Source organism: Aphanomyces astaci (genome assembly GCF_000520075.1).
Source record: "Aphanomyces astaci strain APO3 unplaced genomic scaffold supercont1.8, whole genome shotgun sequence".
Classification (NCBI taxonomy): domain Eukaryota; phylum Oomycota; class Saprolegniomycetes; order Saprolegniales; family Verrucalvaceae; genus Aphanomyces; species Aphanomyces astaci.
The window spans coordinates 1,200,005-1,217,537 of record NW_009798271.1 but is presented as its reverse complement, the minus strand read 5'-3'; the positions used below and the strand labels follow the sequence as shown (position 1 = coordinate 1,217,537).

General features: G+C 52.9%; 6 protein-coding genes across 8 annotated transcripts in view; 4 read left to right on the top strand and 2 right to left on the bottom strand.

The window, feature by feature from the left end:
- The window catches only part of H257_04804 (hypothetical protein), an 831-nt gene extending 694 nt beyond the window's left edge, over positions 1-137 (top strand). Inside the window, exon 2 of the mRNA XM_009829432.1 lies at positions 24-137. The gene's annotated coding sequence lies outside the window, so the exon portion shown is untranslated. The remainder of the gene's footprint in view (positions 1-23) is intronic.
- A 36-nt stretch (positions 138-173) lies between these two features.
- Positions 174-2,097, top strand: H257_04803. Of its 2 annotated transcripts, XM_009829430.1 has the most exons (10): positions 174-285; positions 349-470; positions 527-619; positions 680-745; positions 802-867; positions 926-1,001; positions 1,054-1,110; positions 1,156-1,481; positions 1,549-1,857; positions 1,925-2,097. In XM_009829430.1, the coding sequence occupies exons 1-10, from the start codon at positions 177-179 to the stop codon at positions 2,003-2,005; spliced, it is 1,305 nt and encodes a 434-aa protein (XP_009827732.1). In that variant the 5' UTR covers positions 174-176; the 3' UTR covers positions 2,006-2,097. The 2 variants fall into 2 exon arrangements, with proteins under 2 accessions (XP_009827732.1, XP_009827733.1); XM_009829431.1 differs by lacking the exon at positions 1,925-2,097 and having other exon boundaries at positions 1,549-1,890.
- H257_04802 (hypothetical protein) lies at positions 2,064-5,687 on the bottom strand. Its single transcript, XM_009829429.1, has 4 exons — positions 4,708-5,687; positions 3,591-4,587; positions 2,365-3,472; positions 2,064-2,299 (listed from the first exon to the last, which is right to left on the bottom strand). Exons 1-4 carry the CDS (start codon positions 5,661-5,663, stop codon positions 2,100-2,102), a joined length of 3,261 nt encoding a protein of 1,086 aa, XP_009827731.1. The 5' UTR covers positions 5,664-5,687; the 3' UTR covers positions 2,064-2,099.
- Positions 5,688-5,822: 135 nt separating this feature from the next.
- On the top strand, positions 5,823-9,866 carry H257_04801 (calcium-translocating P-type ATPase, PMCA-type; the record flags this gene model as incomplete). Its single annotated transcript, XM_009829428.1, has 6 exons — positions 5,823-6,894; positions 7,042-8,078; positions 8,145-8,319; positions 8,383-8,720; positions 8,856-9,387; positions 9,769-9,866. The coding sequence occupies exons 1-6, from the start codon at positions 5,892-5,894 to the stop codon at positions 9,864-9,866; spliced, it is 3,183 nt and encodes a 1,060-aa protein (XP_009827730.1). The 5' UTR covers positions 5,823-5,891.
- A 24-nt stretch (positions 9,867-9,890) lies between these two features.
- Positions 9,891-14,396, bottom strand: H257_04800 (hypothetical protein). Its single transcript, XM_009829427.1, has 6 exons — positions 13,103-14,396; positions 12,693-13,019; positions 11,271-11,766; positions 10,413-10,688; positions 10,241-10,348; positions 9,891-10,171 (listed from the first exon to the last, which is right to left on the bottom strand). The coding sequence occupies exons 1-6, from the start codon at positions 14,368-14,370 to the stop codon at positions 10,052-10,054; spliced, it is 2,595 nt and encodes an 864-aa protein (XP_009827729.1). The 5' UTR covers positions 14,371-14,396; the 3' UTR covers positions 9,891-10,051.
- Positions 14,397-14,970: 574 nt separating this feature from the next.
- Positions 14,971-17,103, top strand: H257_04799. 2 transcript variants are annotated; one of them, XM_009829425.1, is made up of 7 exons: positions 14,971-15,057; positions 15,102-15,283; positions 15,339-15,698; positions 15,755-16,078; positions 16,130-16,192; positions 16,274-16,412; positions 16,490-17,103. In XM_009829425.1, exons 1-7 carry the CDS (start codon positions 14,998-15,000, stop codon positions 16,964-16,966), a joined length of 1,605 nt encoding a protein of 534 aa, XP_009827727.1. In that variant the 5' UTR covers positions 14,971-14,997; the 3' UTR covers positions 16,967-17,103. The 2 variants fall into 2 exon arrangements, with proteins under 2 accessions (XP_009827727.1, XP_009827728.1); XM_009829426.1 differs by having other exon boundaries at positions 16,274-17,103.
- Positions 17,104-17,533: the final 430 nt, after the last annotated feature.

The window sequence follows — 17,533 nt, the reverse complement described above, 5'->3', positions numbered from 1 at the left end:
CATCTCCTGCGGCGCCAATCCAGGTGGCATGCATGACATGAAATCCGACAGCCGCGGCGCAACACCTCTGGAAACTGTCACGTTGTTGATTGGACAAAATTCGTAACGGTAACAAATCAAAACGTTGATACTTGGAAATGGTTCAGCCAATCAACGTTGCAAATTTTGATCCCAGCATGTCCAGCAACCATGGCAACATGGAGGTCTTGCCGCGGGAGGCCAAGCGTCGCAAAGTAGCGTCGCATGCCAACGAGGTGTTGGCGACCGAATATGAAGTTCGCGATGGTGCGTAGTGCCTACTGTCTCTATGAGTCAGCTCTGACTTCTTTGGACGTGGCTGCTGAGCAGGGTATCGCTACGTCAAGCCGTACGTGTTTGCATTTGAAACCCATGCCAAGCAGCGATGGTTTGGACGAACCCTGCTTGAGATCTTCACGACTGAATTCGGATCGTTCTCTCCCGAGTACTATGTACGCACCGCACATCCAAGCCAAACAACCAAACAACCATGTGTATGTATGTGTAGGCACTGGCGATAGACACTGGTCGCATTACCCTGAACGGCAAGTTAACGCCGCCGACCACCGTCGTAAAGAATGGAGACTTGCTTTGCCACAAGGTAGTAGACGCATACATACGGCACGCCTCTTTCAAGTGAGCATTTATGCATTCCCGATAGACCCATCGCCACGAGCCGCCCGTGTCTGGCGACACCATTGAGATCGCGCACGAAACACCAGACTTGGTACTTCATTTTGCTCATCGAGGCGTCATCTCGTTGATTCTCACGTTACTTTGCAGTTGGTGGTCAGCAAACCAGCGGGCGTGCCCACGCATCCGTGCGGCGCGTACCGCTTCAATTCGCTCGTACGTCCACCATCGCACCTTTACATACCCAATGACCATATTAACATGGCCTTGTTAGCACTTTATCTTGCTGCACATGCGTCCCGATATCCCAAAGCTGCACGTTGTGCATCGGCTAGACCGCTTGACTTCTGGTGCCATCATCATCATCATCGTTATGCCTCTCACAGTTGGTTCTTTCTGTAGGCGTGGTCATTCTCGCCAAAACGCCTTCCAAAGCCCGCGCCTTGTCTGCCAGCATCGGTGCGTACATCGTAGTCTCTCTCCCTCCCTTTAACGACCACATAGCCGACCGCACAGCGTCCAAAACGTACTTGGCCCGCGTTCGTGGCTCGTTTCCCCAGAACTTGTCGGCCGAGTGGCTAAGCAAGTTGCACCTGCCAACTCCCCGGGCTCGTGTTACGATTGACGGCAAGTGGTTACGAGTTCAGTGTCCGCTCGTGTGCAAGTCCCATAAAGATGGAGTGTGGACGTGGGCACTTGATGGAGCGTCGGACGTCAAGGAAGCTGAAACGTTGGTGCAATTTCATTCGAATCCTCCCCCATCTAGTCGTCCACACGATGGGGAAATCGGCCACGACGACGACGACGACACCACTGTGGTGCTGGTCAAGGTGCGACCAGTAATTACATCGCCTAGCCTTTACTATATGACGTTATCACATGTTTACATGTATGTAGCCAGTGACAGGTCGAACGCACCAAATTCGACTGCATTTGCAGCTGCTGGGACTGCCGATAGCCAACGATCCTTGTTATGGCGGCACTTTGCACTTTGGCTCATCGTTTGTTGAAAATGAAGACGTACTGGATGGGAGTCCATCCAGCAAGGACGCCGTCGAGACCTCGTTAGCATCGACGGTGCCCCAGCTACCGCACGAATCGGAAGCCGATTTCCTCACGCGCACCTGTCAATGGTGTGCTCGACGCCCCGAGAACGAGAACCACAAGCACTGCGCCCGCATCTGGCTACATGCGTGGCGCTACGAGGTACTATCGTCCTAGTAATACTCTACTAACTATTTACGGGGTCTATCTACCTACCTACTGACGTTAGCTCCTCGGGGAAACGTTTCAAGTGGCCGCGCCAGACTGGGTCGTCGTACCACCCCAAGTACTACTCGGCGACCAAGCATAACGTCATCTGTCAGTAGCATCAGTGTGATATGGGGTGCCACTTGATGCATCGTTGATCGCGTCTACTCATAATAGATTGTACGCTTTTGATTCTATTACGGCACGGCGTGGCCTAGTTTAGTGCTTATCGAGGCATGAGGTGCAGGCGGGAGCATCACCAACGCTACATCGAGCAGATGCTTGTAGTTGAGTTGGGCATCCACGGACGGGAAGAACGCATCGGCGAGGCGGTATCGATCTTCATCCGTCATGTCTGGATGAACACTTGCCAGCGCGTCCATAAACTCGTCTTCGCCTAACACAGACCATCATTCTCCATCTAGCATACATACACTCTCTCTATATGTACACTAGTATTACCGACAAAGCCGCACTTGTCGTGATCGTGTTGTCGCAGGGCTTTACGGAGCTCGTACTTATGCGGGGCAAACAGATTTGCAAACAACGCCTTGGACGATGGATCGACGGCATCCACGTCTGTGACCGTGAGTGGCACCAGCGGATTGCGTTTCGTTTCCGTGACCAGCTTGGCTCGGGCGCGGGAGATCACGTCGGCCGCGCGCTGCGACGTGAGTGCCGCCGTGCGTTCACCGCGGAGCATGCGCTGGCTTGTGGTTTTATACAGCGCGGCCTTTTGATCTTTGGTTAGTTGGATGGGCGTGCTGCCAGTAACGTTAGTAGGAGTAGCAGGATGGCGACGCCGGCTGTATATCGTTGGATCGGCTAGAGTTACAGCGCCGCTGTCGTCGCGTTGTTGCTGCAGCGCCCGCGCTGTCCGCGCCGACTCTTGTTGCACGCGCTGATTGGTCGTTTGAAACCGAGACAGGGGTAGCAGGTATGATTGGTCCAACGGCGTCGCAGAAATGGGTGGCGGCGGCGGTGGCACTTGCATGTCGTCAGTCGACGGGGGTCTAGTGGTCGCGTCCCCCTTGGCCGACAACGACGCCCTTTGGCTCAAGTCTACCGTCGAAAACGGAGCCGACGACGCCAGCGACGATGTGACGCTGTGTACGTCGTCGTCGTCGTCGTGCATTGGCAGGCGTTGCTGCGGTCGTTGCAGAGCAATTTGAGTGGCCGCCTCCGCCCCTCCCCGACCCTGTTCTAGAGGACCGAGCACGCCAAATCGCTCCGTGTCTAGATTCGTCCGGGGGGTGGGAGCGTACAGCGGGCCTTCGTCTGGCACAGGCATTGGAACCACTGGCCTCCTAGACGATGACGCGTCGACGTCAGCAGGTACGACGCCTTTGGAGCGTTCGTCCTCTTGAAACAAATCGCAGGGGTATACTGCATCAAAGAAGCGATGGTAATCTACTTGTGCTTCCGCCGACACTTCGAAGCGATCGAGCAATTGAGCTGGCAGATGCACTTGGTAAAACCCCAACAGCTTCTCAAGCAACGACCGCGGCACGATGCCGTTGTTGGTGCCCGTGTCCACGCGTAACATGGCTCCTCGCAAGTTGACATGGAGCTATATATGAGGTTACTACAAGTTAGAACGCTAGAATCTATCGTATTCCCCCCTTATGGGGTTGGTACACATGCGACAAGGTTTTTTCGATCGGCCAATGTATGCGTGTTCTTTGTACCTGTCGCAGTGTGTCCAGTGATGTCGTCGCGGCTGCCGGCAAACTGCGACGATGGGCGCACGCATACGTTCTCGATACAGCGTCGCAGAAGACATCATACCACACCAACTGATCTTGTTCCGAGGTCGAACGTCCATATCGGCGCCGCAGCGTCAGCTCTTCGTGCGGATGTAGCTGCAAGTGGATGCGATGACGGAGCACGTGGTCGAACGCCTGCGGTGTCACCTGTCGCAGATTCTTGCCATCCTCTAGTGACGCCTGTGCGCGAAAGACATGCCGGAGGGACGTGGACTGTGTCACAAGCTGGCTCACGACATGACGAAGCACGAGGTCGATGTTGGCATGAGGGAATTCCTCGGGGTGGTCTTCGCAGTAGGTCAGGGTTTGGTCGTCGGCCTCGAGCAGCATAAACGTCTGCGACGGGGTTAAGTGCAACTGCAACGTGCCGCCCACGACCAAGTCCCCCGCGCGGACAAATCGATTCCCGGGGGGTTGATGCAGTTTATACGACTGCCGGTCGAGGAACTTTCCCCCGAGTCGCCCTGAGTTGGGCACATGTGGCTCATATATGGCCAGGGTCGCATCCAAGAGGTAAAACGACAGGATGAACCGGCGGTTGGCTTGGATGTCGTCGGGCGGGGATGCAAATTTGGCTCGGAAACGAAGACATTGGTCCACTCCCAGCGGTTTACTGATGGCTTTGCGCTCGGATTTCTGGAGCAGCGGACGCAGTATCGAGTCGTCGGGCTCGGGGGCGTCGACGCGGACGGCGGCGGGTTCACCCAACAGAGTCTGAGACTCTTGTGTGACACCGTGCCTGTCCAAATAAAACGCGCGCGTGAACTCGTCGCAGTCGATCAGGTTAAAGCACCGACCAAACACCATCAGCCCGTCGCCGCACCGAAGATCCAATGGGTGGACAAAGCGACCGGTGCCGGGCGAGCCCCGGTCGTGGTGGTGGTGGTGGTGGGTGGGTACGGGTTCGAACGGGAGCCGCCTACGTAGTTAGGTAGGTATCAGAATCAGAACTTTGTCGATTGGATCCGATGTATGGAATCAGACGCAGGTTGTCGAACGACCACAGATATAATCAGAATCAGATGTATTTCGAAGATACCTGCGCGACAAGAGCACCGCGTGGCGACTGCTGCCCCTGTCTTTTGTGGCTTCGCGCACTTCGACGGTGTCGTCTGCCAGGTAATAATGCAGGACAAATGGGCGGCTGACAGGATACAATGGATGTGGGTCGTCCCACCGGCAAAAGAACCGAAGCACTTTGTTGCTGTACGTCATAAACTGGTGGACTTTGGCGGCATGGTTCACCTTGTCCGTGATGGGGTCCCGTTGTGTACGCGGATGGTGGCTCGGCGGAACGGCACTGCGTGCCATTTTGATGCGCTCGACCTCGGTCCAAGTGGAGGATGGCGGCGTGTCTGGATATAACTTGGCAGGTGGCTGGGGCTGCTTGGCTTGGACGTAGTACTCGCGGGTGGCGGCATCGCAATCAACGAGCGTGAACAAGCGACCTTTAATTGGCAACGACGAGCCGACCACCAAGTCGAACGGAGTGTACGGCTGCGAAGTTGACGGGTGATTGAGAATGGTGCGGCGAAGAAAGAGGCCTTGGTCAAGACCGCTGTTGACCACGCGAGGCTCGCACACTTCAATGGACGCGTCGGACAAGTAGTAATGCAACACGAGGCGTCGGATGGTTGGCGGTGGAGGACCGGACGTTTCTGGGGTAGAGGTCGACCTGTCGCGACTGGAGCTGTCGTCAGACGACGAGTCCAAGAAGTAGCAGAAGAAACGAAGCACTTGTCTGTCGTTCGTGATCCACGTTGGCAACGTCTTGGTCGCAGTGTACCGGGAACTGGGCTCGTGAGCTTCGGTCGCCTCGGCGGCCTTGACAGGCGGTGATGCTGCGGGTTGCTGCTGCATGGACGAGCAAGCCTTGTGCGCTACGGCAGACACGATATCTTCGGTGCCAGCCATGATCTGAGCCATGGCATGACGTTTACGGTGGTTCGGTTTCTTGATCTGTACGTGGTGGAGGGACATGCCAGGGATCATCATCACAGTCCAACAAGCAAGCCGGCCGTCGAACAAAATATCTTGGGCAAACACATCCGGATAATATATCCGGTTCATTGGCCTTTTTTCCATTTCGTTTTTGAAACCGCCATAACCACCGACGGACGCAGCAGCGTTGTCGGTTCCATCTTCAAATAGACTGGTAACGTCAGGGTCTCTCACTGAGTGGTCAGTCCTCAGCACCGTTCAAGTAGAGAACAGAACCACAGGATGACTCGCGTGACGCCTTTGGGTTCACGGAGCCCGGACGTTGAGGATACCACACATGTGCTGGCGGATCAAGTGGTTCCTGGGCCGGCGCGGATAGAGGTCGAGGCGGGTGGGGGCTTTGGCATCTCCAAGAAAGGGCTGGCCGACATCAACATCGACCAAATGACAGAAACGAACGTGAAGAACCTCAAACAGTTGGGCGGCGTCGACGGGCTGGCAAAGAAGCTCCGAGTCGACACGGCGACGGGGCTCAGTCGTCAAGAGATCGACGCCAACTTCTTTGCGCGGCGGGCGGCGTTCGGTACCAACACGTTTGTGGAGGCTCCGAGCAAGAGTTTTCTGTCCTTGTTCGTCGATTGCTTCAAAGATACGACGCTGATCATATTGAACGTGGCGGCGGTGGCGTCGATTGCAACCGGCATGATCGAAAACCCTCAACATGGCTGGGTCGAAGGGTTTACGATTGTCGTGGCCGTCGTACTCGTGGCGTTCGTGAGCACCGTGAGCAACTACACCAAAGAGAAGCAGTTTCGCGCGTTGAACGCCAAGAACGACGAGTTCAACGTCAAGGTGCTACGCGCGGGCAACTACGACCAGGTGCCGGTAGCAGACATCAATGTCGGCGACATCGTCGTGCTCGAGAGTGGCGACAAAGTTCCCGCCGACGCCGTGTTTTTACGCGGCCAGGACGTCAAGTGCAACGAGTCGAGCCTCACAGGCGAGCCGGACGAAGTGACGAAAGGAGTGACGAAGGACCCGTTTCTGCTCTCGGGGTGCCTGCTGGCGTCCGGACGGTGCGAGGTCATTATCACAGCGATCGGGTCAGATTCTAGATGGGGACGCATCAAGGCCAAACTCGTTCGGGAGCATCGGGCCACGCCGCTGATGGAAAAGCTTGACGACATGGTCAAGATCATCGGCTATGGCGGGATGGGGTGTGCCATCGCGACTATGATTGCCATGGTATCTATCTACGCCACGACCTCTCCCGAATTGCGCAAAGGTAGACTGTTAGTTTTGTGTCTTGATTTCAATGTGCTGTTTGCTGTATACCATCGTGTAACTCTGTTTTGTCAAGTGTGTGGACAGCCACTACAAGAATGGAATCTGTGATGGGTGCAATATCCCGACGCCATTTTTGTTTTGCTAGGCACGTGGGTGCACAAGCTCCTCGACACGTTCATCATTGGCGTGACGATCGTTGTGGTGGCCATCCCCGAAGGCCTGCCGCTCGCCGTGACCATCTCGCTGTCGTACTCGACCAAGAAGATGCTCAACGACCACAACCTCATCCGTGTCTTGGCCGCGTGCGAAACCATGGGCAACTGCACCAGCATCTGCTCGGACAAAACGGGCACGCTCACCGAGAACCGGATGACTGTCGTGGAGCTGTGGACCCAAGGCAAGCACTACGACGAGCCGTCGATGCGGAACCACCCGATCAAGTTTGACGCGCGGTACTTTGACATGGTCGCCACGGCCGTGTGTGCCAATTCGACAGCGCAATTGCTCGAAAAAGGCGGGCCACAGGACATGCCGATTGTCCAGGGCAACAAGACCGAAGGCGCCATGCTGTTGTGGCTGCGAAACCAAGGCGTTGTGTACAAACAGGTCCGCGACGCTGCGTTTCGGCCGCAGACGGGAGACCGCATGTACTCGTTCTCGTCCGAGCGCAAGAGCATGTCCACGATTGTCCGGGTGCATGGCGGGGGGTTCCGGTTGTACTCGAAGGGCGCGGCAGAGATCATCCTGAGCCGATGCACGCACGTGCTCAAAGCCAACGGCACCGTGGGCGTCCTCAACACCGTCACCAACGACGACATCCACGACACGATCGTGGGCATGGCCAAGATGTGCCTGCGCACCATGTGCGTGGCCTACCGCGACTTTAGCGCCGACGAACTCCCCGCGGACCTGAGCACATTGGACAACCCCCCCGAGGGCAGCATGGTGTGCTGCGCCATCTTTGGCATCATGGACCCCCTCCGCGCTGACGTGGCCGAGAGTGTTCAGACGTGTCAGCGGGCGGGCATCACCGTGCGGATGGTCACGGGTGACAATATTCACACCGCGCGGGCGATTGCAAAGCAGTGTGGCATCCTCACAACCGACGGCGTGGCGTTGGAAGGGCCCGTGTTTCGAGAAATGCCCAAGGACCAACTGCAGGCGTTGTTGCCCAAGCTTCAGGTACAAGTCATGCAGTAACGTTAGTGTGGTGGATGTGTGATATGTGTGTGATATCGGGGGGTGTAGGTCTTGGCGAGATCGTCCCCAGACGATAAGCACATGCTCGTGACCATGCTTCGTGCGCGGCAAGAGGTGGTGGGGGTGACTGGCGACGGCACGAACGACGCCCCCGCCCTTCGGGCAGCCGACGTCGGCTTGGCTATGGGAATAGCTGGCACAGACTTGGCCAAAGAAGCTGCTGGTACTTGTAGAATATATATATATATCGTCATGTTGGGCAAGTGTCCAATGGGGGACTCGGTAGATATTATCATCATGGACGACCGGTTTGCGTCCATCAAGCAGAGTGTTTTATGGGGGCGGTGTGTGTACGACAATATTCGGAAATTTGTGCAATTTCAGCTCACGGTCAACGTGGTCGCGCTGTCTCTGACGTTTCTCGGCGCACTCGCGGGCTTCGACCCGCCTTTGAATGCCGTCATGATGCTGTGGGTCAACTTGATCATGGACACGATGGGGGCCCTCGCCCTCGGGACCGAAGTGCCCAAGCCCGAGCTGCTGCTGCGACGGCCGTACAAAAAGGACGCGTCGCTCGTGAGCCGTATCATGGTCAAGCACATTATCATCCAGTCCACCTTCCAGGTACGAATCAACAATCGAACGATCGAGTATGGATCAAACACCGAGCAGCCTCGACATGCCCAATAATGGATGATAGCGTTCATGTGGCCGACAGATAGACCTGACACATCCATCATCTTTATCATATGCTGGTAGCTGACGACGCTGTTGATGTTGCTGTTTCTGGGCCCGGGCTGGCTCGACGTCCCGAACGGCAACGCGTGCATAAGCACAACGTACGCTTGGATAGATGACATTGCCAACGTCGCCGCCCCGGAGCCGTGCGTTTTGCTGCAAAATCACTCGACGTGCTGGTCGCTCAACTGCTCGGCGTACGTGCCGCTGTACCCGACATTCAATCAGTCGCATGCGATGCCTCCGAACGTCCCACTTGCGTGCTTAAAGTCGCCGCGGTGCGACGTGTACGACTACCGGCATTTTACGTTTCTTTTCAATGTGTTTGTGTTTGCCCAAGTGTTCAATGAAATCAACGCCCGCAGCGTCACCAACGACTGGCGTGTCCTCCACGGGTTCTTCTCCAACACGATGTTCTTATTTATCTTGGCCATGACGGTGGTGTTCCAAGTCGTGATTGTCGAGTTTGGGGGCGACTTTACCAAAACTTCGTCGCTCGACGGCACGTTGTGGGCGTATAGCGTTGCCATCGGCGTCATCACGCTGCCCCTCGGTATGTCGTCTGCGACACGGTGCTGCCTACATATTCAAACTTTCCAATTGCATCGCTCCTGCTTTACTGTTTGTTATTGTTAACCTGGTTAACCTAGTTATATGTATATATCCTTATTATTTCAAAGATCGAACTGGCTGTGAATTTGATCACTTCCTGAATTTCCATTTTGTTCATCTTACATGAATTGTCTTTACATTTTTAACTGTTAAAGTCAAAAAATCTAAATTCAAAATATCAAAACAAGAATCGAAGTAATATTAATACTTTATATATAATCGACATAATCCGTCACATCGATAAAATACTTTTGTATGGTTGTAGTACTACTACTATTGATATCCTTTTTTGGAGTGGGTAACCCGATCGATATATATGTAGGTGTGGTTATGCGGTTTGTGCCTGTCCAAGAAGACCCCGACTCGTTTGCAAACCCGAATGGCCTCGTTATTCCCAAGCAGCCGAGTCTCGCACTGTAGAGTACATACAGTAGTATATCATCATGGCTTTGAATCAAGTGCATGTAAATTATTATCAAAACACAGCCTCCTCCATCGTGGTGAACAACACCACTGCAGTCAACTGCAAGCTTGGGATATGTTATGCGAGCCACCGCTCAAAGTTGCCAAGGTTCTTCTTGGATGGTTTGCCAAAGTGGATGTACTTATCCGGCGTGGGGGGCGGATGCATGGACGGATGGACGGAGGACAAGGTCTCGCTGCACGTAGACCAGGAGGTACCCCGACTTGGCTCCATGGCCTTGCAACACTTGAGTAGCATCCACCTACGTGCATCAAATCCAATGTGTTGTAGTCACACAAACAAGTGTACAAAGTTGGTTGAACGAACGTACTTGTGTGACAAGGGTGTCGTTGTATCGCATCCACTGGTGTTGGTCGTCGTGGACATCTGTCACATAATGTCCTTCGTTGGCCGTGCGACCCAAATGCCGCACGATGCACTACCCATTCGAAATTGACTTGTGCGATTTTGCATATCTTTATGTCGTTTTCGCCCGTACATACCTTGAGCTCGTACAATGGAGTTGGCACGTGGGTGGTAGCTATAGCAAGGTCAGTGGGTGTCGACGCGATGCCAGCTAGAGGCCACGTCGACGGATCCAATGACACGGGGGTGTCGACAGCATCCACCCGTTTGGTCAAGGTCGCATGCTGGACTTCAAATCTTTTCAAGTGGAGGACCAGCACTGGCGGCAACGACTGGATGTGACACGTCATGGTGGCTTGCTTTCCATGGGGACACTTTTCACACGTGATGTCCACTTGGCGCGGTTTGAAATGCTATTAAAAATACACACCAAATGTCATGCTAGCTCGAGACGAGTCTGTCTTGGCTGGTCGCCAAACGGGCTTGATGTATATATATATATATATATATATGTATATATATATATTGTTGTGTTTAGTTGTGTTTATATTCTAAACTGGATCGACTCGAGAATAATAATATCGACTCAATGAATAAATCGACACAACCAAATACACAAGGATCATCGGCAGAAGAATTTAGCCAATCCGATTGCAGATAACCATCACCAATATCGAATTAGTGTGAGAATTCAATTAGTGTAATGATACCAATCACCACAGGACGGACACCTTTTTACATGCAAACGTTTTCAGTACAAAGAATATATCGATAAATTTGGCGATTCAGCACAATTTGGGGTAAAAGACAGACAATATGGTCGATTTGATACAAATTTGGTGGGGATCGAATCGACCAAACCGATTTCACAATCGATCTGATTGGTTGAATTTCATTGAGAAATGGGTTTTGATTGGCAATAATGTTGAGCTCATCGGAGGTAGCCAATCAAATCGATTGAAATTCCAACGAGAAACCACTCGAAAGCACAATACCTCTGTGAGCAACTGGGTCAGGGCAAGTGGGGCAAGTGGGGGGCAGTCTTGCCACTCAAAAAACTTGCACGGGTTGACAGGTTGGCCGCATTTGACAAACTGGCGGCCGTGGTTGGCGCCTTCTTTCTTGACGGTGAGTAGCACCGGCGGCTTTCGACACGAGCACACCAAGGGGCGGGGCGGATGCACCGATAGAGGCGGAAAGTCCAGCGAAAGCTCGCGGAATGTTTCTGAAATGGGCCGACTGTACGAGCACGAAGTGCACGTGAGGGTTTGTTGGAGGGTAGTTTGGAAGCAAGCTGCGGTGGGCAGCAGGTTGCCGGGCGTCACGGGACGCGGCGGCTGATGGTGGGAGGATCGGCCAAAGTACGACAGCAGTGTCTGCTTGGGTTTGGCTGCGTTTTCGAGTGCTTGCATGATTGCCAGACGCGTCATGTCTTCTTCAAGTTCGTGCAGAAACGTGGAAAAGAACTCGTGGGCGTCCTGTTGTTCCTTGCTACATACATGTATGTACAGTAGTAAGTATGTAAGTTAGTTGTGTTTAGATTCTAACGTGGAATCATATGGTGATATGGAGAGTGATACGATCCACACAACGAAATGTAATAAATGTCCAGTAGCATCGGCAATAGGATCATGAATTTGCTAGTTATTGTGGTATATTCGGTATGAATTTCCACGAATCGAATCAACGCTATTGGCTCATCCAATTTTGGAGTGATATTTTGATTGGCTCGTGCAGAAAGGACAAATATATTCAACCAATCAGAACTTCAGCGTGACTCAATATTGATTCGACAAACAGGCGAATTTTGCAAGTTTATAGCGAATTTTCACAATACATGTACAGACAACGAGGGAATTTAAGGCTCATCGAAGTTCTGTGTGTAGCGCAAATTTCACGATATGACTGGATAGCGTAGTTCGAAATTCGAAACATATTATAAAAATTCACCAATAGAAATTTAAGTATTTCGTGATTTGCTGCTGATTGGCTGAAAAAAGTGTGTGACACTCAAAACTTCGATGAGCCTTAAATTCCCTCGTTGTCTGTATATTTCGCACTTTTTGGCGAGATTCGTAAAACCAATCACAAATCTGGCCACGACATTTCATTGGATGTCCGCAAGTCGCAGAAAGCACTAAAGAATAATAATAATGTAGCCAATCAGCGACACGCATTTTCAGAGTGACCAATGGGAGCGATTTCTGATCGGTTTGGTCGGCGTGATATATATATATATATATATATTCGATTGAACGGGGTCTGGAAATTCGGACAAACAAATCAATAAATGTAAAGCCAATCAGATTGCAGGAAACCATCATCCACGTCAAAATAGTGTGAATGTGTGTGGCTTCAAGTAGTGTAATATCAACCGCATATACAAAAGTCAGTACAAAGAATCGACGGATACGTACTTGGCAAAGATGGGCGATCGTTTGGCCAACTCGGCTTTGAGTGCGCTTGGATTCCCCAATGCTTTTCCGGTTAATTTGGCCTGGACCATGGCTTGAAAGAGCGTGTACAGAACATGGTTGGTGTTGGCTTCTTCAGTATGTGGGGCTGCAGCCATTGGCTTGAGATGGACGTCATCTACCCAAGATTCGGTGCGCAATGCGCTTGTAAACGCTGGCAAACATAGCAATGCCTGTAGCACTGCGTTCATGTAGCACGTGTTGCCCAAGTTGACAAGTCCGTGGAGTTGCGGGGGTGGAACGACGATGATGGCTTGATTCGTAGGAGCGCTACAATCAATCCATCCATGTCAAACATAACATCAATCAATCTATGGATATATATATATATATGCGACAGGGGGCAATCTCACCTGGTCGACAAATGGTCGGTCTCTTTGTGTGGCGAGTCATTTTTGGACGGCGATTGGCCATCACGTTGTCGCATATTTTTGCTGTGGTGACTGCCGTCGTCGGTACTGCCACTGGGGGTGCATGGGGACCGACGGGCGGAAGGCGGAGCGAGGCTCGACGAGGATGTTTCAAGCGGTTGTGATGGGGAGGTCGTCGCAGTTGGCGACATGGTTCCTGCGTCCACAAAGGCTGACGGGAGCATGCTGGCTAGTGACACCGGCGGCTTGAAGTACTTGCTAACTGTGGACGGCAGACTCTTAGAAGCCAGCGATGGTTCTGCGCTGGTCGTTGAAAGCGGCGGCGTCGCGACGTGGACTGCCAGTGGGGCCATCAGATGCGGGGATGCTGGAGTGAGAGTGTCAGCTTCATTCGCGTCGAAGAGCGACCGGACGCGGCGAGGAGGTCGGTCGGGCGAGTCGAGTGCTTCCACAATATCCTGATGCGGCCGCTTCAATCGACGGCGGGGCATGGGGCTGCTGCTGCTGGCGTCGCGGGTCGGACTCAGGTACCGCTTTTCCACTTCGGTCTTTCGAAATGGAGAGCGAAACGGTGAACGGAACGGCGACTTGGCGGTCATGCCTTGCTTCATGGGTGACGACGGCGAGATGGACATGCGGTGGGTGACTAGACGTGGCGGGGATTGCAGCGGCAAGGACAAACGCTTCCGCGCAGGTCGGGGGCTGCCCAGGACGTCTAACGGAAGCAATCGTTTGTCTTCTTCGTCCGTCGTGACTACAGCGGTGTCGTCCATGGGTGGGTTCGCATGGACAGGTGGTGGCGTCGATGCCGCTTCTGTTGGTGCTGCGGCCGGAACAGGTTGGACAGACTCCGTTTTGACATTCTCGTCAACTTTTTTCGTGACCGCGACGGCATTGACGGCTGGTGGGGCCCGCTTGCGTCGACGCATCATCATGGCCTCAATGCTCGACGACGACTTGACCTTGTCGATCGTTTGCGCGAGTGCTGCTTCAAACCCTCCTCCAGTCTCTTTCCAAGTCTTCCACTCCATTTTGAACCGCATGATGTTTGTCTTGGCGTCAGTCACGCGCACGTCGTACACCTTGTCCTTTCGCTCGGCATACACTTTGGCTTCGCGAAGCCAGATGAACCCGGCACCGCTCTTCAACCTCGCATTGCCAGGTTCCATCGAGATCTCCACCCATGCTTGCTGCGGCGCTTCGTTAAGGATTACCGGACGCGTGCACTGCACCACCGTCGTCGACGACATCACTGCTTGAGCACGAGGACGATCAAACGGTATATCTGCCGCCGCTGGTGAAACGTCACATGACAGTACCTCTTATCCGGAAATATCCGGCACAAATTAAACTAACTTAATGTTTGTATGTTGTTCCTTCGTATGTCAAATTATTATATGCCATTTTAATGAATCGAATCCGTGGCGCCAAAAGATCAGCGCTTTTCCCTCTCAAACTCAAATGGTGTGGCACCTAACACTAAATAGAGTGTACCAAGGTTCGTTCTTAAATAGTGTAAGTTCAAAGTCGTATTTAGTGTTTGTTGAAGTTGAATCAACCAATTGACCGAAGGACCGAACACGTACTGAGGATATGCACAGGTTAACTACTAGTACGACGTGTATAGATAGCTACATAGAAGGAGGCAATTCAGCCTTACTAGTATTATCCTACTACTGAGCACTTAGTTACCACGTTCATTACTGCTGTGTTTCGCTGCGGCAAATCATCGAACCCCAAACCGGAAAAGAACATACTACGGCCTTTCTTTCACTTGAAGTTTGTATGCAACGAGGCCGTTTCGTGGTGGAAGGTTTGTCGAGGTTTCCATCAAGTTAAGGAACCTTTGGCTACACAGTGCCACTAGTGCCTTTTCAATGTTAGCGAACAGCGCAAGCAGTACCAACCCAGGGCGGGTACTTCACAGCGAATACGAAGTAAGGAACCAATGTGGCCAACGCGTAATTACAATAACGCCTAGGCTCGGCTTCTCAAAGGCCACCACCCCATAACCAACAACTGCAAGTCTCCATCGTCGTCCACCCGATCAGCATCTTCACGACAACCTCCAAATGTTGAAAACTGCAGCCAGTTGCAGCACCGAGGCAGCCGCCCCAATGTCACATCTCCCACGACCAAGTCCCATCCCTCCAGTGCTCCACGGTAATGTGCTGTTTCCGTCTTGAGCTGTCATCCCTGACAGGTCTGGTAACTGTAGCCGGTCAAAGTGCGTTTACAGCGACCGATTCATCCCCTCTCGTACAGCCTCCAACCTCGAGACAACCTTCGACCTTCTGCCTGACATGGCGTACCCGTCGTCGAAGCGCACTCAACTCCATCCCCCCACCAACCCCCCACCAACCAAGAACCAAGGCGACCTGAGCTTGCTCCTGCAACGCGAATACCTTGGCGTGGACGCATCTCTTGCTTCCTCTAAACCTTTCTTTGACCGTCGTGTGGCAACTGACCCACGGCAATCGTCTGCCACAACACGAAGGAATTTGTTTCGATTTCAATCCCCGCGTGACCACTTATCCTGTTCTTTTCCAACCACGACTCCTCTGCTGAAGCGCAACCCGTAAGTCTCGTTCTTCTTCTCTATTGCTATTGCCTCACTCACCCTACATACACTAGGCTAGCCGCAACGAGCCCGCCGTTAGCGAAACAGCGAAAGATTGCCAAATCGCCGTTTAAAATCCTCGATGCCCCCGCCCTTCAGGACGACTTCTACCTCAACTTGGTCGATTGGTCATCCATGAATATCCTCGCTGTGGGCCTGGGGTCCGCCGTGTATCTCTGGAGCTCGTGCACAAGCAAAGTCACGAAACTGTGCGAGTTGGGCACGATGGTCACGTCCGTGGCATGGTCTTCCCACGGCACCCATCTCGCCATTGGAACCCATCACGGAGACGTTCAACTATGGGATGCCGTGTTATGTTTGCGTATTCGCGTCATGACGTACGATTCACCAGCTCATATTTATGGCTCACATGGAACGGTGCCAAATAGGGGGCACACTGAACGTGTGGGAACTCTAGCGTGGAACTCGACCGTGTTGGCGTCTGGCAGTCGGTACGGCGATGTGTGTTTTCGTGAGGCATTGGTGGTACATCTCTCTGACTAACATGTGGTTGTTCGTTCGTGTAATCGTAGTGATAAAACGATCTGCCTGCGCGATCCGCGGTGTCCATTGGATGTGACGTCGACGTTGCAAGGCCATAAACAAGAAATTTGTGGGTTAAAGTGGTCGTTTGACAACACACAATTGGCCTCTGGCGGCAACGACAACAAGGTACATGCATCGCCCGCTGCTGTGTTTCCCATAACAGTAACTTACTACCGTTCTCTCATACTCTATCAACTGAGCAGCTGATGATCTGGAATTGCCATGCTGTCCACCCAGTACTGCGGTTTACAGATCACACTGCGGCAGTCAAAGCCATAGCGTGGTCCCCCCATCAACCAGGGCTACTGGCGTCCGGGGGCGGCACAGCCGATCGATGCATCCGATTCTGGAACACCGTACAAGGTCATGCGTTGCAAGCCGTGGACACTGGCTCGCAAGTGTGCAACCTTGTCTGGTCCAAGAACAGCAACGAAGTTGTGAGCACACACGGTTACTCGCTCAACCAAATCATCGTGTGGAAGTACCCCAGCATGGCTAAAGTGGCCACGCTCACTGGGCACACGTATCGAGTGCTGTACCTGGCCATGTCGCCCAATGGGCAAACGATCGTCACGGGCGCCGGCGACGAAACCCTCCGATTTTGGAACGCGTTTGCGCCTGCCCCCACCTCTCAAACGTCGTCACTGGTGCTCCCGCTCGGTAGCCAGCATATTCGATGAGTCAAGAATAAAGTGGTTTCGATGGATGATTTATTTGGCTTTACAGCAGCCGTTCAGCGCCACAACAAGCGACACCTTCCAGCAGCGTTCAGCGCAGAAATCGACACCTTTTGGTACCCTAAGTGCGTGCTGTCGTCTAACGTTAGTTCGAGAACGTTCATTCGTGGATGTGTGTGATGCGTGGGAAGAGCCAATCGCATCGCGCCAACAATTACAAATCGAGGACTTAATCGAATTCCGCACTTAACACAGCCACCGATGCCAAAACCACTGGACAGAGTCGCCCCCCCCCCTGCGACAATTCAGATTCCGAGGCAGCATGTGCGTCGACGCACAACCTATACGGTATACTATACTGTACTCTGTCACACATCGACTTGTGGGGCCTTCAACAGATAGATAGTTTTACGCATAATGAGCGCATGAAATAGGTAGGGCCTGTCGTGGGCATTTCGGGATTTCACTCTGCTTACTTTGAAGTACACACTAGACTAAGCTGTAAGAGGTACAGTAAGTACTGTATGGGTGCGCGGATAAATTGAAATCGTACTTAATCCGACGGATTTT